This window comes from Populus euphratica, unplaced genomic scaffold (assembly GCF_000495115.2).
Source record: "Populus euphratica unplaced genomic scaffold, PopEup_1.0 scaffold164.1, whole genome shotgun sequence".
NCBI classification, from domain to species: domain Eukaryota; kingdom Viridiplantae; phylum Streptophyta; class Magnoliopsida; order Malpighiales; family Salicaceae; genus Populus; species Populus euphratica.
The window spans coordinates 156,620-172,374 of record NW_011500048.1 but is presented as its reverse complement, the minus strand read 5'-3'; the positions used below and the strand labels follow the sequence as shown (position 1 = coordinate 172,374).

Here is a 15,755-nt window from a genome sequence, read left to right as displayed (position 1 = left end):
CTTCACCACCAAACCACCCTTCTCCTCCAAAGCCCTAACAAAACCCTTTGATTCACACTCACCGAAACTCACTCCTCTAGCTTGCTCACTCTAACTCGAAACCATTAAAGCCTTAGAATAGAGTTTCCTCTATAACCAACTCACTCCCTTCACTTCAACTTTGATGGGCAAATCGATCACTCGAAACGCAAAAATCCTAATTGGCAAGAGCAAAGAAGAGAGCCAGAAGCTTCTAGACCAGACTGTAGGTGTATTGGCTGTGATGGAATTTTTAGTTAAATTAGATTTGCTTTGTGTTCAATGTGTCCCCAATTTTGCTTCGTTATTCTTCATCGACGACATCGTTTAACATCTCTCTCTCTCTCTCTCTATATATATATATATAAAGAGACTAAATTTTGACTGGGTGGCCTGGGTCCTGGGTCGACCGGGTTTCATCAAACCAGCTCCCAAGCGGGTTTTTGTCTCCACCCAGACTGGTCCCAGGCCCGGGTCGCCCGGATCCCTGGTCGACCTGCTGGGCCGGTTCGGGTTTTAAAACTATGCCTAATAACCCTAAAGCTCTGCAAAACAACCCAACGAAAAAAAAATAAGCATAATGAAAAATCTCTAAAATAAGCCCAATCTACGTTTTCAAGTAAGATAAAGGTTCAAAACAAGCATAATTTTCCATTCATCGAATAAAACTCTTTGACACTAAAAACAACATGTTTCTTCACAAAAAAATGACCCAATCAACAACTTTCTCTCGTATTATTGTTTTTTAGTGAGTTTCTCTTCTTTATTTTTTTCTAATTTATAGATTGAAAATTAATTAAAACAAACTTTTGGATCAAAATAAAATTTATAACAAATTTAATATTGACCATACCTTTTCTTTGTGTTTTATATTTTAGTCTCTTGTCTTTTAATTTAGTATATTTACAATAATTTCAAACCTAATTTCATTTAATTAGACCATATAAAGATTCAATTAAAAGAAAATAAGTTTAAAAATAAGAAAAAATACAAGTGCTTCACTATTCATATGCATATAAATATGTGAAGCATCATAAAAAACACCAAGTGTTTTTAATATATAGGTAATATTTATATTGCAATAGCTTTACTTGTAATTTGCTAGGAAAATCATGAAAAGATTTGGCCAATGCCAAGATTAAGTACATAGAAAGATAAGTAAACTAGAAAATATTTGAAAGTTTCAAAATCTAGTGTGAAAAATATGTGCTCTGCAAGTTTTGGTGATTAGAATAGAATAAACTTATTGAATGAAGCTGTTATTTTAGGTACATGGATGTTTTATTATGATTAACACATTACATGCTTGGGAGTTACATAATGCAAACACAAACATATTTGACAAACTATTTTACATTGGATGACTATAAGGACTTCAGTGAGGGAGAGTTTAATGGAAAAACTTGTGCTTTAGGATAACTCGGACGGTCCCTGAACGGTTTCTTCTAAGTACTCTTGGGATTGCTATCTCTTTTAGGATAACGGTTTTGCTTGTGCGAGCGACCTTGTTTGGAGGACCTTTCTGGTTGTTTGTTCTTGGTAAAATAAAGAGGACCATAACATAACATAATTGCCTTTTTTACACGAATATAGCTCTCAATGGTTTGCTTCACCTTCATTAATCTTTTATTTGGTAGAGCAGACAACTCCCTCCATAATGTTTTTTCCTTTACCCCACTGATAAAGGCTTCTAAAGCTATTGGTTCGATTAAGTCTTCAACTTTAAGCATTCTTCATTGAATTTCTTAGTGAAACTCTTTTTGGCTGGAATACTTATATTAAAATATGTCACTAACTTGGCATGGTTGTCCTGAATGACTAGCTCCAGATTGTTGCACATATTTGTATATATTTTTTTTTAGAATATGTAAGCTTATCATAATTATCCAGGGTCATTTTGGTGGCAAGATAATCTTTGAGTATTTTAGTGTTCAGTGCATGTGCGGATAAAATAGAATCTTTGATCTTATAAAAAGTGTAGACATCTTCATAGATGAATTCTTCCTCCGACTGTTTGCCACTCTTATGCCTATTAGGCTCTAAAGAACTTGATGTCTTTAGAGTAGGATGGTGTGGTAAATAAACAATCTCTTTTTTATGTTGTCTAGATGAACGTCTAGAAAAACCACTTCACCCTTGAAAGTCATTAGGGCATATATGCTTCTTCGAATAACTCCATGACCTCTGAAGTTGAAGACCCTCTACTAGATCATTTTATTCATATTATTCTAAATAGTGTAATTATGTATAGATATTAAGTTAGGTCTACTATCATGAAGGTGAGTGGAGAGATGCAATAACTTACCGAGAAGGAGCTAAAATTTATAAAGGTGAATTTTTTCTCGTTTATTGATTTTCAGTATTGCCTAGGTGAGGAGTTGTATATGTTCTGTAAGTTGCTGAAGGATTGACTATGCAGGGGCTGGAGTATCTACGGTGGTATGGAGATTAGTAACTCATTCTATTCTAGGAGTGTCCTTATTATTTGACACTGATAACGATAATGAGGGAAAATAATTAAACAATAAAACCATATATCACTTTTTATAAGTAGTTCCCAAAGATGACACCACTAATGATGTCCAAAAATCCAAGATATATAAATAAGAGGTTATTTAATGTTTGTGATAATGGTTAATCAATATGTTCAAGTGCTTGTATTTCTTCTTCTTCTTAATCTAATGAATACTAGACTTATGATAAAAGCTTCAATACTTGGAAAAACAGTTCTAATTGGCGGGCTTAATGATCCTCAAATGATAAAGTCAATATATTTATGGGAAATGTAATAAATAACTTAAAAGAGCCTTAAATTCAAGAAAAAAAATATGTTTGTTCTTGAGTTTTAAGTTGATTAATGCTCTAAAATCTATATATTTTTATCTTTAGAGATGAAAAGTTCTGACCTTTTACTTGAATGGTTCATGAGGTATTTATACCTGATGAATCTAGTCATTTTCAAGGAAGGAAGGATTGAAAGGTCCTCTGTTTTGGCGACATTAATGGAAGATAAATATCTCTTACATATAATTAATGAGATAATATATATGATAGTTCTTTTAAGAGGCCTTGTATACACCTATGAGTAGATGCATGCCAATTTATCATGTCTTCAATACTTTTATTGTAGAGGATCGTTCATGGTTAGACATATAGTCTTAGAGTTTAGTAATGTTCAAGTTCTTTAGGTCTGACATATTTGCTAGACTCACGTTACCTTGAGCTTGGTTGACTGCTAAACCCAAATACTTTAGGTCTGGCATGCTCACAAGACCCATGTTACTTTGGGCTTGGCTGATTGTCAAGCTCAAGTTTTTTGGGTTTGATATGTTCGCTAAACCTATTTTATTTAGGATGATTTTTATCTATAAAAATCTTAATAAAAAAGTCAACTCATTAGTTTTTAATATAGAGGAAATCCAACCCTAGATTTTAGAGAGTTCCTTAGCTTGAAATTTTTTAAATTGTATAACAACATGATTAAACTAAAGGAATGTTTAACACACGGTTCACCATTGTTTCATTAATTTTTAATTTTTTTAAATTGATTTTTTTTTGTGTTTTTAAATTGTTTCAATATGTTAATGTTAAAAATAAATATTAAAAAATAAAAAATACCATTATAATATATTTTTGAAAAAGTTAAAAGCAATCTCTATTATTAACCCTAACACCATTTAAAATTCGTATTTTGAATAATTTATTTGCTTATTTGGTTTAGAAAGATGGTAAAGGAGAAATGAAATCATAAAACAATTTTCTATTTGGAAAAGCCTATTTCATGAATATAATTTTGATTGATTACTTCAACTAAAATCCATTTAAAAGTTAAAAACCCATTAGTTAAGAGGGGCTGAAATATTCTTCTAAAAATTACAATTATTATAAAAATACTAAATATACTATGAAAAACCCATCTATTAAGGTATAGTGCACCATATATTTACAAAGTGTTTTTTTCTCTTTCTAAGAGCATCTCCCTTTAGAGATGCTATTTAGAAGAAATGGTAATATGGTTTTTTGAATAATGTAAATATAATTTTTATTTTGCTTATATGTACTCTAATAATAAAAAGCAAGTTAGAAGAGCCAATTTGTATTTTAATATATTTGATACATAATTATTTTAACAATGCGATATGACTTAATAAACTTGATAGGTTTAAAGATAACTTGGACGATTCTCAATCAACTCAGTATTAAGTGATGAAATTAAAAGAAATTTAATTAAAAAAAGAACAAAAAGAATACCCCAAGTCAATCTGGATGAACTCACCAAACCCACAACATGGGTTATGAGACTCGGATAATTTCATAGAAAGCAAATTGAAAAAAATATAGATTTAAAAAAATAAGAGGAAAAAAAAATAGAAAAAACAACATTATTGTAATGAATAGTGTTTTGCAGTATTTTGATATTTTTGCAAGATACGTAGGAATAATATTTTTGTAAAAGAAATGATATTTTGACATTTTTTTTAGCATTCCCCTTAGAGTATGTAAAACAAACATTGAACAGTCAAATTAATATATATATATTTTTATTATTTTTGGTTTTTATTTAACATATTGACACGACTAAAAGATTGATATCTTCTCCCAAGTGTAGGAGTGTCAAAGTAATAAATAACTCGATAAGACCAAGGTCGAACCATGGGGCGGTTAACTGTATAAATTACAAACAAAGATGTTGAGTTTATACTATACTTATTCTTACACCATTAGTAAAATCTTTTCACATTGACATAATAAACTTAGCTAAATATAATGAAAAAGAGAAACATAAATAAAAAAAATAAGAACATTAATAAGATATAAGTTAACTAAGTAAAGGAAAGGAAATGAAAAGCATAGACAAGAGATTAATGAAAACAAAATTTAAACATTACAAAAATATAAAGACAGAAAGCAAGAACATGATCTTGATCTGAAAACCAATATGCTTAAATGCATGGAAAATACCTTCTTTTATAAGCTAAAAATTGAAACTATTGATTTGATGACTAATTGTTGAGTGGATAGCCATATATTGACTTGATGACAATTTTTATGTTCTTTTCTGAACAAAACATCACTACTAAAATCAGAATTTAAACATATAGTCTTTATGAAAGTTTTAGGAAATTATCTCAGCTTAAAAAACAAAAATTAGTGCATTTGGTTTTCTAGAATTCGAGATATTGGTTGACCACTAAACAGTGTCTATGCTGCAGGACAGATTTAGACTTTTTTTTTTAATGCTAAGATTTGAACTTTCAAAAGACAAAATTGAGTCTTGAACTCCTATGAATGTTTTAGGCCTATGCCTTAGCTTTTTAACCATATAAACCAAACTGAAATCCAAGATCTAAAGCTCTAGATATGACCAAATGATTAAATAGCATTCCAGTTTGGATTGAATCAACATCTCTTTTCTAAACTTAGTCCTTTCTTTGCCTTCTCAATTTCAGTAGTTGAACTCATCAATCAAGCCTTTTATTTATGTAATAGGCCTGCATTTAAGATGAATATTTATCATAAATTAAATGTATTTTATATTATTAGACATGTTATTATAGAACATGCTTTAGTTAAGGAGTTATTGATATTTCAAGTGTAAAATGATGGTATAAATCTTGATAAAAATGCACTTTTAAGTACTAATCATATATCCATTGGAGATACCCTAAGCATTTTTATTTTATTCACTGCTTTTTTTTTCCATTTTTATCCTTTCCTTTTGTGTTTATTAGAAATTGAGCTTAATAGTTTGTTTTTATTAGTTTGTTATAAGATTTTCAGTGTCAAAAACATATCTTGATATTAAAGTAATGCTGGATTCGGTAAAATAAAATTCAATTTTATTTCTCAAAATAAATTGAATCTTAAGGATCAAATTTGACATTAAAATGAAAAAGTAGGCTTTTGATTCTTTATTTTTATTGATTATAAAGCACATTTTTTAAAACTTTAGTCCTTGAATTTTTTTTTTATCCTTGTTTATTGAGATTTTAATGTTTTATCTTAAATTGTATTTGTTTAGCATTTGAGTCCTTGACTTTTGTAAGGGGAGAGAGTCAATGAAAAAAAAAATGAAAAAAGTTATTAGTTATCCACATTCAACAACCAAAAAAGCTAATATTGACATCAATGAGTTTCATTTAACAAGATGAGTTTTATTTAGATGTTTTTGCCCCTTTATCTTGCCAAAATAAAAATAAAAAGATCATGGCTTGATTTTTCAAGATGATTTTTTTTACTATATAAAGGATGATTTAAAGTTTACGAGGGTGTTAGATTTTTTATATGAAAAAAAAACATTTTAGGATCCAAGTAGTTGAGACTTGATTTTTCATCTATCGTAGGTGGATGGCAAACAACCAGTGAATGATATGGTTTTTGTTTTTGTTTTTTAAATGGATATACAATGCCTCAACCCTCTAGTCCAAGAAAAGAAAAATAAAAATGGTAAAGAGGAATGAGTTCCATTTAGATGTTATTGCGCCTTCATCTTGCAAATAAATAAATAAATATAGATCATGGCTTAGGAAATTTTTTATTCGAGATGAATTCTTGTTTTTTAACTGCATAAAAGATGATTTAAAGTTTCTAAAGGTGTTTCTTAGATGTTTTTAAATGAAAAAAAACATTTTTAAATCCAAAAAGTCGAGACTTGATTTTTCATCCATCTTAAGTAGATGGCAAACAACTGGTGAATAATATAGTTTTTGATTTTTTTTTTAAAAAAACATGGATAGATAATGCCTCAACCCCTTAATCTAAGAAAAGAAAAATAAAAAAGATAGTGAGGCGTGTTATCCCCCTCCACATGTCCTTCTTTTTAATGGACTAGAAATATTAATCCATATTGGCCTATACAGCAAACTTTTTTTTTTAATAGGCCAATCATGATGGCCCACCTAAGCCTAGGTCTTTAGCCTTTATTTGCCTTTGTTTTTTTTTTAAATTTTAATTAAAATAAATAAATTTAAAATATATTTGAGGTATTATTTTATTAAATAATATTTAATTTTTACTTTGTTTTTGAATTTGATTATAACATTATTTTTTTAAGTATTATTAAGCGTTATTTTTACTCTACTCATCGTGATGATTTTTTCCTTAAATGTTATTTAGTTGCTTTCCCATGCGTGTCTATTTTTGTTATTGTGTAACTGATTAAGAAATACATTCTAAAAACAAAATTATTAAACACAACTAGATCCATGATCAGGGTTGTAGATTTTATTTACTGATCTGAGTTGACTCGAGTAAATCCAAAACACATTGATGTTTAATATTTAAAAAATAAGTGATGATGACACCATCTTTAATTTTTTTTTAAAAGTCAAACCAAGTTTTGACCCAGTCATGTTTGGACATTCTATATTAACTGCATTATATCAAGTCAACTTTTATCCAATTTAATTTGAAATCTTAGAAAAACAAGGGTTCAGGTAGTCTTCAAGATAACTTGCCGAGTCAGATCAAGTTTAATAACACTACCAAAACTTTCATCACTGCAACAAACAAGAATTGTATTATTTTTAATAAATTCCCTTCAAAATTATAAGAATATTATTTTCATTATTAAAACGTGATTTTAGGATTATTGTAAGATGTCTAAAAAATAAATATTCTAGTAAAAAATGGTAAAAAAAATTGTATTAATTAGATAAAGGGGTTTTAATTAGAGATATAAAATATGTTTTATCCTTATTTTAGATTGTCTATTTTTTATATTTTTTTCTTATGAAGTTTTTTTATATTAAATAAAGAATGTAGAATGAAAATGTTATATATTTTTTTTGTTGAAGAAAAAAATAAAAAGTAAAAAAAAATAAAAAATCATACTAGCAAATTAATTGTTTCAATGAGATTTAAATTATTACTTTTCTCCTAAAAAATATATTGTTATATAATTAAATTAAAAAAATTAAAAAATTTCCCTTAAATATTTTAATTTGCATCTATATCTCAATTTGACATCTTTGTCTTTAGTTAGTGTTAACAATTCTTTATAATATTTATTATATCATATAATTCTTAATTTATTTCATTAAATACATGTTTTAAATTTTTATGATTATGTTTTTAGGCTAGAAAATATATTCACAATGTATTTATATTAGTTCATATAATTCTTAAAATGTATTCACAACGGTTCATATAATTCTTAAAATGTATTCACAATGTCTAAACTTTTTTTTTTTTTTGCGTTAAAGTTTTTTTTTGATACACCCTGCAGCAAAGCACGGCTGAAGTGGCTAGTCAAAAACTAAATGCAGGCTTAGAAATTCACGCTTTTTGAAATTTTAGCGCCTTGAATTTTGGACTTTGGAGAGCTACTGTTACTATATAGATTCTCAAAGCGGATACCATCACATAAATATAATATGACAACTTTTGTGATTGCATTCAGTGTGATTCCTCATATTGTTTCTTATAGGCATTTTTTTTTGGCGACTATGATAGGACGGCATGCTTCGGAGTTGGAAGAGGGTTTCTCTGTCTCTGTCTGTTACTAGAGCTAGCAATAGAGACAAGCCATGCTTTGGAATAGCCGATAAACAGGCACTCCTTCGGTGTTTCTAATCCTGCGACCTGCGTACTGACTATAGTCAATCAATTCTTCCGTTGGAACCCTTGATTATTGTTGTTATTATTTTTCTTTTCGGCTCTAATAAAGTGAGTAACCAGCTCATGGACTTCCAGTACAATTATCCAACACTTCTTACTACCTCTTAGTATTTCTACTTACAGCAGGATATTGCTGTGAATTTAACTTCTGCAGATGATAGGCACGTGTTGGTAGTTCACCTAAAATGTATGGAAGTAGGGAAAGTTCATCACAAGAAAACCATGGTGTCCTTTAATTGGAAGCTAGGAAATAGTGTACCACCATGTTCACAGGCCAGAAAATGGTTCAGCCTATGTCTATTTGTTAAGAAAATCCATTTATTTATATACTGTTTGAGCAATTAAAAAGGGAAGCTTACTAGTTAAACAGTTTATATACATGCATTTAAATTAAGGGTTAACATTGATGAAATAGCCAGGACAGGACAAGGACTTGGAAAAACAGATATCAATCATATTTATGCATATCTCTTGGAGGCCTGCCATATTTATGTTTTGGAAATGTTTTTCTAGGCTGAGCTTAACCATTTTAGCTTCCTTGCTCTCCTCCGTCCTCCGAAACACTTTTTGAAACCGACATCTACATCAACTAATCCGAGTATGATTAATTCTATAGGCTCACCTACTCATACCTCTGCGTCGCACGCAGATCGTAACTATGCATCTGAAATAGATCATCAACCTGTGAGGTTTGTTCATACAATTTCTGAGGCAGGCAGGCTTCTACCTTCAGCAAGCCAATGGAACTCAATTGAACTTGACTTTCATCTTGCTCCGCAATCAAACACTACCTACGATTCACTTCCCTCTCGATACTCTAAATCCTTTGACTACGAACTTGTTATAACAGATAAGAAATACTTCAAGCGCTTTGTTTATGTCTCCATCTTCATAGTTTTTGTTGTCCTAGCAATTGTTCCACAAGTGCAGTTTCTGCCTCATATGCACAAGCACCATGGAAAATCAAAGAATATCACGCTCGCATTAAACCAAGCTTTGATGTTCTTCGATGCTCAAAAGTGTAATATTTTGTGTTTTTTTTTTTGCCCAGACTAAGCTATTTTCTGCAAGTGATTATGTGATATTATTACTTGTATAATTCAGTGTAGAGATTATTTTTTCAGCTGGGAATTATCCAAGCAATAGTCCTGTCAAATTTCGAGGAAGTTCAGGGTTGCAAGATGGGAATACGAGTAATCCACCTGCAGACCTCAAGGGCGGCTTTTATGATTCCGGAAAAAATATAAAGTTCAGTTTCCCCACAGCCTACACCATTACCCTCTTGAGCTGGACTGTCATTGAATATCATGATAAATATGACAGCATAGGTGAGCTTGATCATGTCAAGGACATTATCAGATGGGGCAGTGATTACTTGCTAAAAATCTTTGATCCTCCAAATTCAACTACAGCTCCCATAATAATATATTCTCAGGCAGGCATTCTATAGAACTTTGCAACCGGATCCATGTTCCCGGTCTTGAATGAAAAACCAAGTAAACAATCTCTCTTTTTTACCTGATTTTAGGTTGGAAGTAATCATACAAACGGTTATAATGATGTAACCTGCTGGCAAAGACCAGAAGACATGAACTACACGAGACCTGTTTCAGCTTGCAATGAAACAGCTTCTGATCTAGCAGGAGAAATTATGGCAGCATTATCGGCAGCATCAATAGTTTTCAAAGATGACACTGGTTACTCAATAAAACTAATCCAGTCAGCTGAGAAGTTATTTGAGGTTGCGACGAAGAATGACACGGGTCACCATCAAGGCACTTACACTGCGGTTGAAGATTGTGGAGGACAGGCAAGAATGTATTATGATTCATCTGGTTACCAAGATGAATTGATATGGGGAGGAACTTGGTTGTTCTTTGCTACTGGAAATACTTCTTATCTTGGATATGCTACTAGTAATTTTGGTGCAGCAGAGGGAGAAGAAACAGCGTCAGAGCAAGGTGTTTTCTACTGGAACAGCAAACTTACTGCTAATGCGGTAATTTTGATCAGACTTTCCATGAGGTGTGCTACTTATGTACTTGACTTTTTGTTGCTATAATAACTTTCATGTAATGTTGGCAGGTCTTGCTGACAAGAATTCGATACTTTCATGACCTTGGCTATCCCTACGAAGTTGGTTTAGGATCTTCTTCGAATAAGATTGATCTGCTCATTTGTTCTTATCTTTCTCGCGAAATCTACAGCAGGACACCAGGTGAAGTCATGATCAAACACGGTTTCTAAAATATATGTGCTTTTCGGTGGATAGATGTGCAAATGCATAGCAACCTAGCCATCTCATAGTTGATGATATCCCAAACCTTTTCTTGATATAGGTGGGTTGATACTCCTGAGGCCAGATCATGGTGAACCACTCCAGTTTGCTGCGACAGCATCTTTCCTCGGAAAATTATACAGCGACTACCTTGAACTTCTACGTAGATCAGGTGTAAGTTGCAGCAGAGAGTTTTACTCTGTGGAGATGTTGCGAGAATTCTCCGTCTCTCAGGCAAGCATTTTTAGTGCCACTGTTGAATTTTGTAAAATCAGGCCTTTCAAATTGTCTCACTGTTCCTTATTTAATCAGGTTAATTACATACTAGGAGATAATCCAATGAAGATGAGCTACATGGTTGGCTTTGGAAACAAATATCCAACCCATGTCCATCACAGGGCTGCATCAATCCCTTGGGATGATCAGCATTACTCTTGTCCAGAGGGAGATAGATGGTTATACTCCACGGATCCAAATCCAAATATTCTTTATGGAGCCATGGTTGCAGGGCCAGACATGTTTGACAATTTTTTGGATGACAGGGACAAGCCGTGGTTCACCGAGCCAACCATAGCGAGTAATGCAGGTCTAGTTGCAGCACTTATAGCGCTTCATGATCCACCATACAAGTCTTCTAATTCAAATGGCACTAATCTGGGAATTGACCTGACTGGTATCTTTAAAAACCTTCAATTAGTTCCACCAGGTACTTGAAAGCATCACAATTGGTCACTAACTTTAATAGAAGAATGATCGCAACGAGGAAGATAAAAGAAAAAGTCATGATAGCTGATAGTTACATGAATAAGATGAGAGTTTGAAGAAATGCGCTTGAGGATAAATCTCAGTTGTCTTCGCCTTCCAAACTTGTAACTGTACTTGTTCAAGTAATAAGAGGAAGGAAGGTGATGTAAATTTTTCTGTTTAACGTTCCAAATAACGTGTTGAATTAGCCTGCATTTCGTACCATTGGTGGTGCATCAAGGAATTTTCTTCCAAAAAATTTTCTGTTTCTAATGGGTTTCCAGCACTTCTGCCAATTGTCAGTTTGTTGCATAGGATAGGAAGTTCCTTGCTTTTTCTATGGTAAGGTGGAATGACGCACCAAAGAAAAAATTTACTAGCTCTCATACAAAGATACCTTTGGTTGGAGGCATTTTTTCTTAGAATGTTGCTAGAAGCTCAGCCCAAGCTCTGATACAAACCGCTGAAGCACTAATGAGAGTGGCAGAGGAGGAAGAGGCCAGAGCAACGTTTTTCAAGATTTTTATGGCTACAACTTTTGGGATTAAGAAAACTGCCGGATTTTCATTCAAAAGATCCGTTCCTACTGTAAATAATATTTATGTAATCTTATTTATCAAGGGTAAAATAATATTTTCAAATTTAATCTATGTATAATTTATATGTATTTAGGTTAAGTTTAAACACTCATAATACAGAAATTATTCAGAGATTATTTAAAATTATAGCCTCCATTTTGTGTTTAATCTTTAATTATTTTAACACTACTATAAGACCAGGTAGGAGAAATCTAAACAAGAAGCCTTTGCGGCCATATGTGGACATTAAAGTAAGTTAGTATTAGAGCAAGTTTTCATATAATTTGTCCAGTTATTTACAAAATTCATAGTTACACGAAAGAAACTAAGTAGAGAACTTAAGGTTATGTATAAGACAAAACTCTGTACATTTGCTATGCTTTCTTTGTGTGAGTTGTTTTCCCCATCTTTGTGTGTCTTCACCCTAAGTAGACTTCAGCCTATCCAGTCCATACAGTATCTGCAAAATCGGTAAAAAGGAAAAGAAAAGTTCCAAGTATCCAGATAAATAAAAGAAACACTGTATAGAAAAGTCAGAAAACGTTCATTTGAGGCCTACCAGAATAGAGTGGATCTCTTCTAGAAAAGGCACAAGTAATGAGATGAATGTTTGCATATGCTCTTTTAGGTTGTCGTCGGTTTCATCTTTCGGCATGAGCAGATTAATGAACGTTTTATTATCAGGCAGTAATTTAAGAGAAACCTGCAAAACACTATTTGTCAATTCAAGATTGGTTTTAAGCAGTTAATATCAGACATACATCCCATATGTGTAGAAGCAATGCTTAAGTTCTGTGAAATAATCAATGGAAGTAAGAAGGCTTATACAATTACTTTATAAGCAGCTGTTGAAATCCAACCATGCCATGGCTTTAAAGTGATGCCGTAAGATTCTTCCACGAGTTGCTCCATTTTCTGACCTGGATCCGCCACTAATCTTTGTAACAAAGCACCCGTAAAATCTAAGGATCTGGATAGGAAAACGAGTTTCATTTTTATCTAAATTAGTACTCAGCATCTGATGCAATCATAAGCTGGTGATGAGACTACCAGATTTAAATAATGTATAGCTCATACAAATGGTAAAACATGGATGGAATCAAGTACGTCAGTCCAGGTTATGGTAGGGTAGGACCAAGTTGGTTGAGTAGTTTTCAGTTTTGGATGGTCTAAAGTTATGAAACGAGAAAGCATAGCAGCGTGTGTCTGCCTTTTGCAGAAAGAGACAAATTGACATTGTAAAAAACCCGCAATTAAAAAGGTTGCATGATTTCGATTTGTCGGCCATTAAGTTTGCTAAAGACTGGGTATAATGCACAGAATCGCCAAGTTAAACTCGTTGATATCAATGTCACAGACACGATACACTAAGTTGCAAGCTGTAATTGTTGATTAAACAAGTACCATAACTGTGTTGATGCCAGTGTGGCCCTGATATATTTATAAAACAAACCGCGTGGATGGGGCTGCAGGGATTAGATTTGCATTACTTTATAACTGATAAGTGTTTATACCTGGCAAGCCAAACGAAGGCTTTACTGCAGCTGGCACCCTTTCTTGCATTGCCTTCATCGGCCTCTTTCTTTAAAATCTCAACCAAATTAGAGTATGTTGAAGGATCAGAATCACATCGCATCTCCAATCTCTACGAAAGAAACATAAGAGGAATATATGTATAAGATAAATAGAAAGAATAGAAAGCCATTGCTCTACAAGCATTCAGCAAGAAAAATGACAAATGTTGGACATGACAGGAATAACCTGGGTCTGGTTAAAAAATGAAGCCCAGAAGAGCTAGTTTGTTGAAATGATAGAAAGCCAAGGCAAATGGAGGGTAATTATTGAAAATGAAGAAACACGCTTGAGCAGTGCTTCACTAATCTTTATTTACCTGAATATTCTGATTGATATCTTGTCTCAAAACTGCCATTGTTGGGCCTATCTTATCTTCATAAAAGACAAAAACAGAACAACGGAGAGCAAGTCAAGGTGATCGTAGGTCTTGAATGAACAAGTAACTGGAGATAGAATTGAAAGGAGAAAAGAAAAGAAACTAATTACCAAGAACCTGAATAACAAGGTTGCAGACGTTTAAAAAGGGCCTTGTGGGTATATGAGCAGTAGTAGTCCTATCAAGATTGTCACCTGTGGGCTTAAGTTCGATCAGCATCGAAAGTTCTTCAATTGCAGACTGTATCTCTGATCCTTTCTCCATTTCTCTCGTCCTTTTCATCTTCAAGACGATTCTTGCCTCTTCTTTCACTACTGGGTCTAGGCAACAAAAGGGTTTCTCCAATATAACAGAGAAATGGAAGGTTTTGTTTTAGAATTTGGTCTCAATGGCGGTTGCTTGTCAGTGATATTCTGAAAGGCTAATGTATTGTAGCTTGCTTGAGACTTTGAGAGATATATAGCAGTGGTAACTTGTTCTGCCTGAACTCAAAGTATTTTTTTATGGTGCTTCAGATAATTTTTATACATGGATTCATTTATTCTACTATAAGATGTTGATGGTGACATTGTATTTGACCTTGGTGTTATCTATCTGCTTATCCTATTTACTATTTTCAAATTAATATAATCTTGTGTTTATACATTCAATCCCAACCGTCAGTTCGACCATATCATTCGTCAGAGTTCTGAAATCAGTGTACTGATTTTCTTTTTTCTAACAGGGTATACTGAGGTGGGTCCTTTGCATGATTGCATCAGAACAAAGGATAATTTTCCCTTCACCAGTCAGGGACTATCAGAATCTTGCCATGTTGCAAGGCCAGCAGGAGCAGGACTGGCTGGTTTTCAGCTGCAGAAGCTAAACAGATTTTCAACGAAGCCCTGGTCGTGAATTTGCAAATTGCAATTTATGAACCCTAGGTTTTACGCTTTAAAAATATTTTTTAAAATTTTAATTTTTTAATTATAAATTACATATTTTTATTATTTTCAAGTTGTTTTGATGGGTTAATATTATAAATAATATTTAAAAATTAAAAAATATTTTAATTCATTTCTAAAAAAACACTTTAAAAAATAATTAATATTATATCTCCAAACATCTTATTACATTGCTAAATTAAAAAAATAATAATTTTATGAGTGTTTTGAGCATTGGGGGCACCATATCCACCAGACCTTTACTGTACATGTCAATAATCTTGCTTATATTGTTTAATGTAATATTTCATCAACTTTTGGTATTTGCTTGATGTGACTCGTTTGCTAGTTTTCATGCGAAGTTCATCCTTGTATGGCATAGTAAGATTGTTAAAAATGTAATTCTTCTATTATTAAAAGTGTTATTTTCTATTAGTTTAGACCGTTTGTCATTTACTTAAACAAATTTTTTTAAAAAAATTATACTTGAGATCCTGTCATAGAAGGAACTTGTTTCCTTACTCTAGCATTTAGCTTTGATTTTCTTGTATATATATGTTATCTTTATGGTATCTTATTTATTTATTAGATTTGCATGGTATTCAGTAAATTTAAAAATTAGTCATGGTGAACGTAAGCTGATC

At 32.2% G+C, this 15,755-nt stretch overlaps 2 protein-coding genes across 3 annotated transcripts; one reads left to right on the top strand and one right to left on the bottom strand.

Moving 5' to 3' along the window:
- Positions 1–9,237: 9,237 nt before the first annotated feature.
- Positions 9,238–11,629, top strand: LOC105107578 (endoglucanase 9-like). Its single transcript, XM_011001558.1, has 6 exons — positions 9,238–9,658; positions 9,762–10,072; positions 10,166–10,636; positions 10,723–10,855; positions 10,977–11,149; positions 11,228–11,629. The coding sequence occupies exons 1-6, from the start codon at positions 9,238–9,240 to the stop codon at positions 11,627–11,629; spliced, it is 1,911 nt and encodes a 636-aa protein (XP_010999860.1).
- Positions 11,630–12,450: 821 nt separating this feature from the next.
- LOC105107548 (pleckstrin homology domain-containing family A member 8-like) lies at positions 12,451–14,738 on the bottom strand. 2 transcript variants are annotated; one of them, XM_011001508.1, is made up of 6 exons: positions 14,299–14,738; positions 14,129–14,184; positions 13,752–13,882; positions 13,072–13,207; positions 12,797–12,940; positions 12,451–12,697 (listed from the first exon to the last, which is right to left on the bottom strand). In XM_011001508.1, exons 1-6 carry the CDS (start codon positions 14,468–14,470, stop codon positions 12,662–12,664), a joined length of 675 nt encoding a protein of 224 aa, XP_010999810.1. In that variant the 5' UTR covers positions 14,471–14,738; the 3' UTR covers positions 12,451–12,661. The 2 variants fall into 2 exon arrangements, with proteins under 2 accessions (XP_010999810.1, XP_010999812.1); XM_011001510.1 differs by having other exon boundaries at positions 14,306–14,396.
- Positions 14,739–15,755: the final 1,017 nt, after the last annotated feature.

What these genes read in the sequence shown, in the direction of transcription:
- LOC105107578 (XM_011001558.1), top strand. Translation starts at nt 9,238, where the DNA reads ATGATTAATTCTATAGGCTCACCTACTCATACCTCTGCGTCGCACGCA. An exon ending in CCATAATAATATATTCTCAG is followed by an intron (nt 10,073 to 10,165) that starts GCAGGCATTCTA and finishes ACCTGATTTTAG; the next exon opens with GTTGGAAGTAATCATACAAA. An exon ending in AATCTACAGCAGGACACCAG is followed by an intron (nt 10,856 to 10,976) that starts GTGAAGTCATGA and finishes TTCTTGATATAG; the next exon opens with GTGGGTTGATACTCCTGAGG.
- LOC105107548 (XM_011001508.1), bottom strand. Translation starts at nt 14,470, where the DNA reads ATGAAAAGGACGAGAGAAATGGAGAAAGGATCAGAGATACAGTCTGCA. An exon ending in CCTTGTTATTCAGGTTCTTG is followed by an intron (nt 14,185 to 14,298) that starts GTAATTAGTTTC and finishes TCTTTTATGAAG; the next exon opens with ATAAGATAGGCCCAACAATG. An exon ending in AAGAGATCCACTCTATTCTG is followed by an intron (nt 12,698 to 12,796) that starts GTAGGCCTCAAA and finishes CCGATTTTGCAG; the next exon opens with ATACTGTATGGACTGGATAG.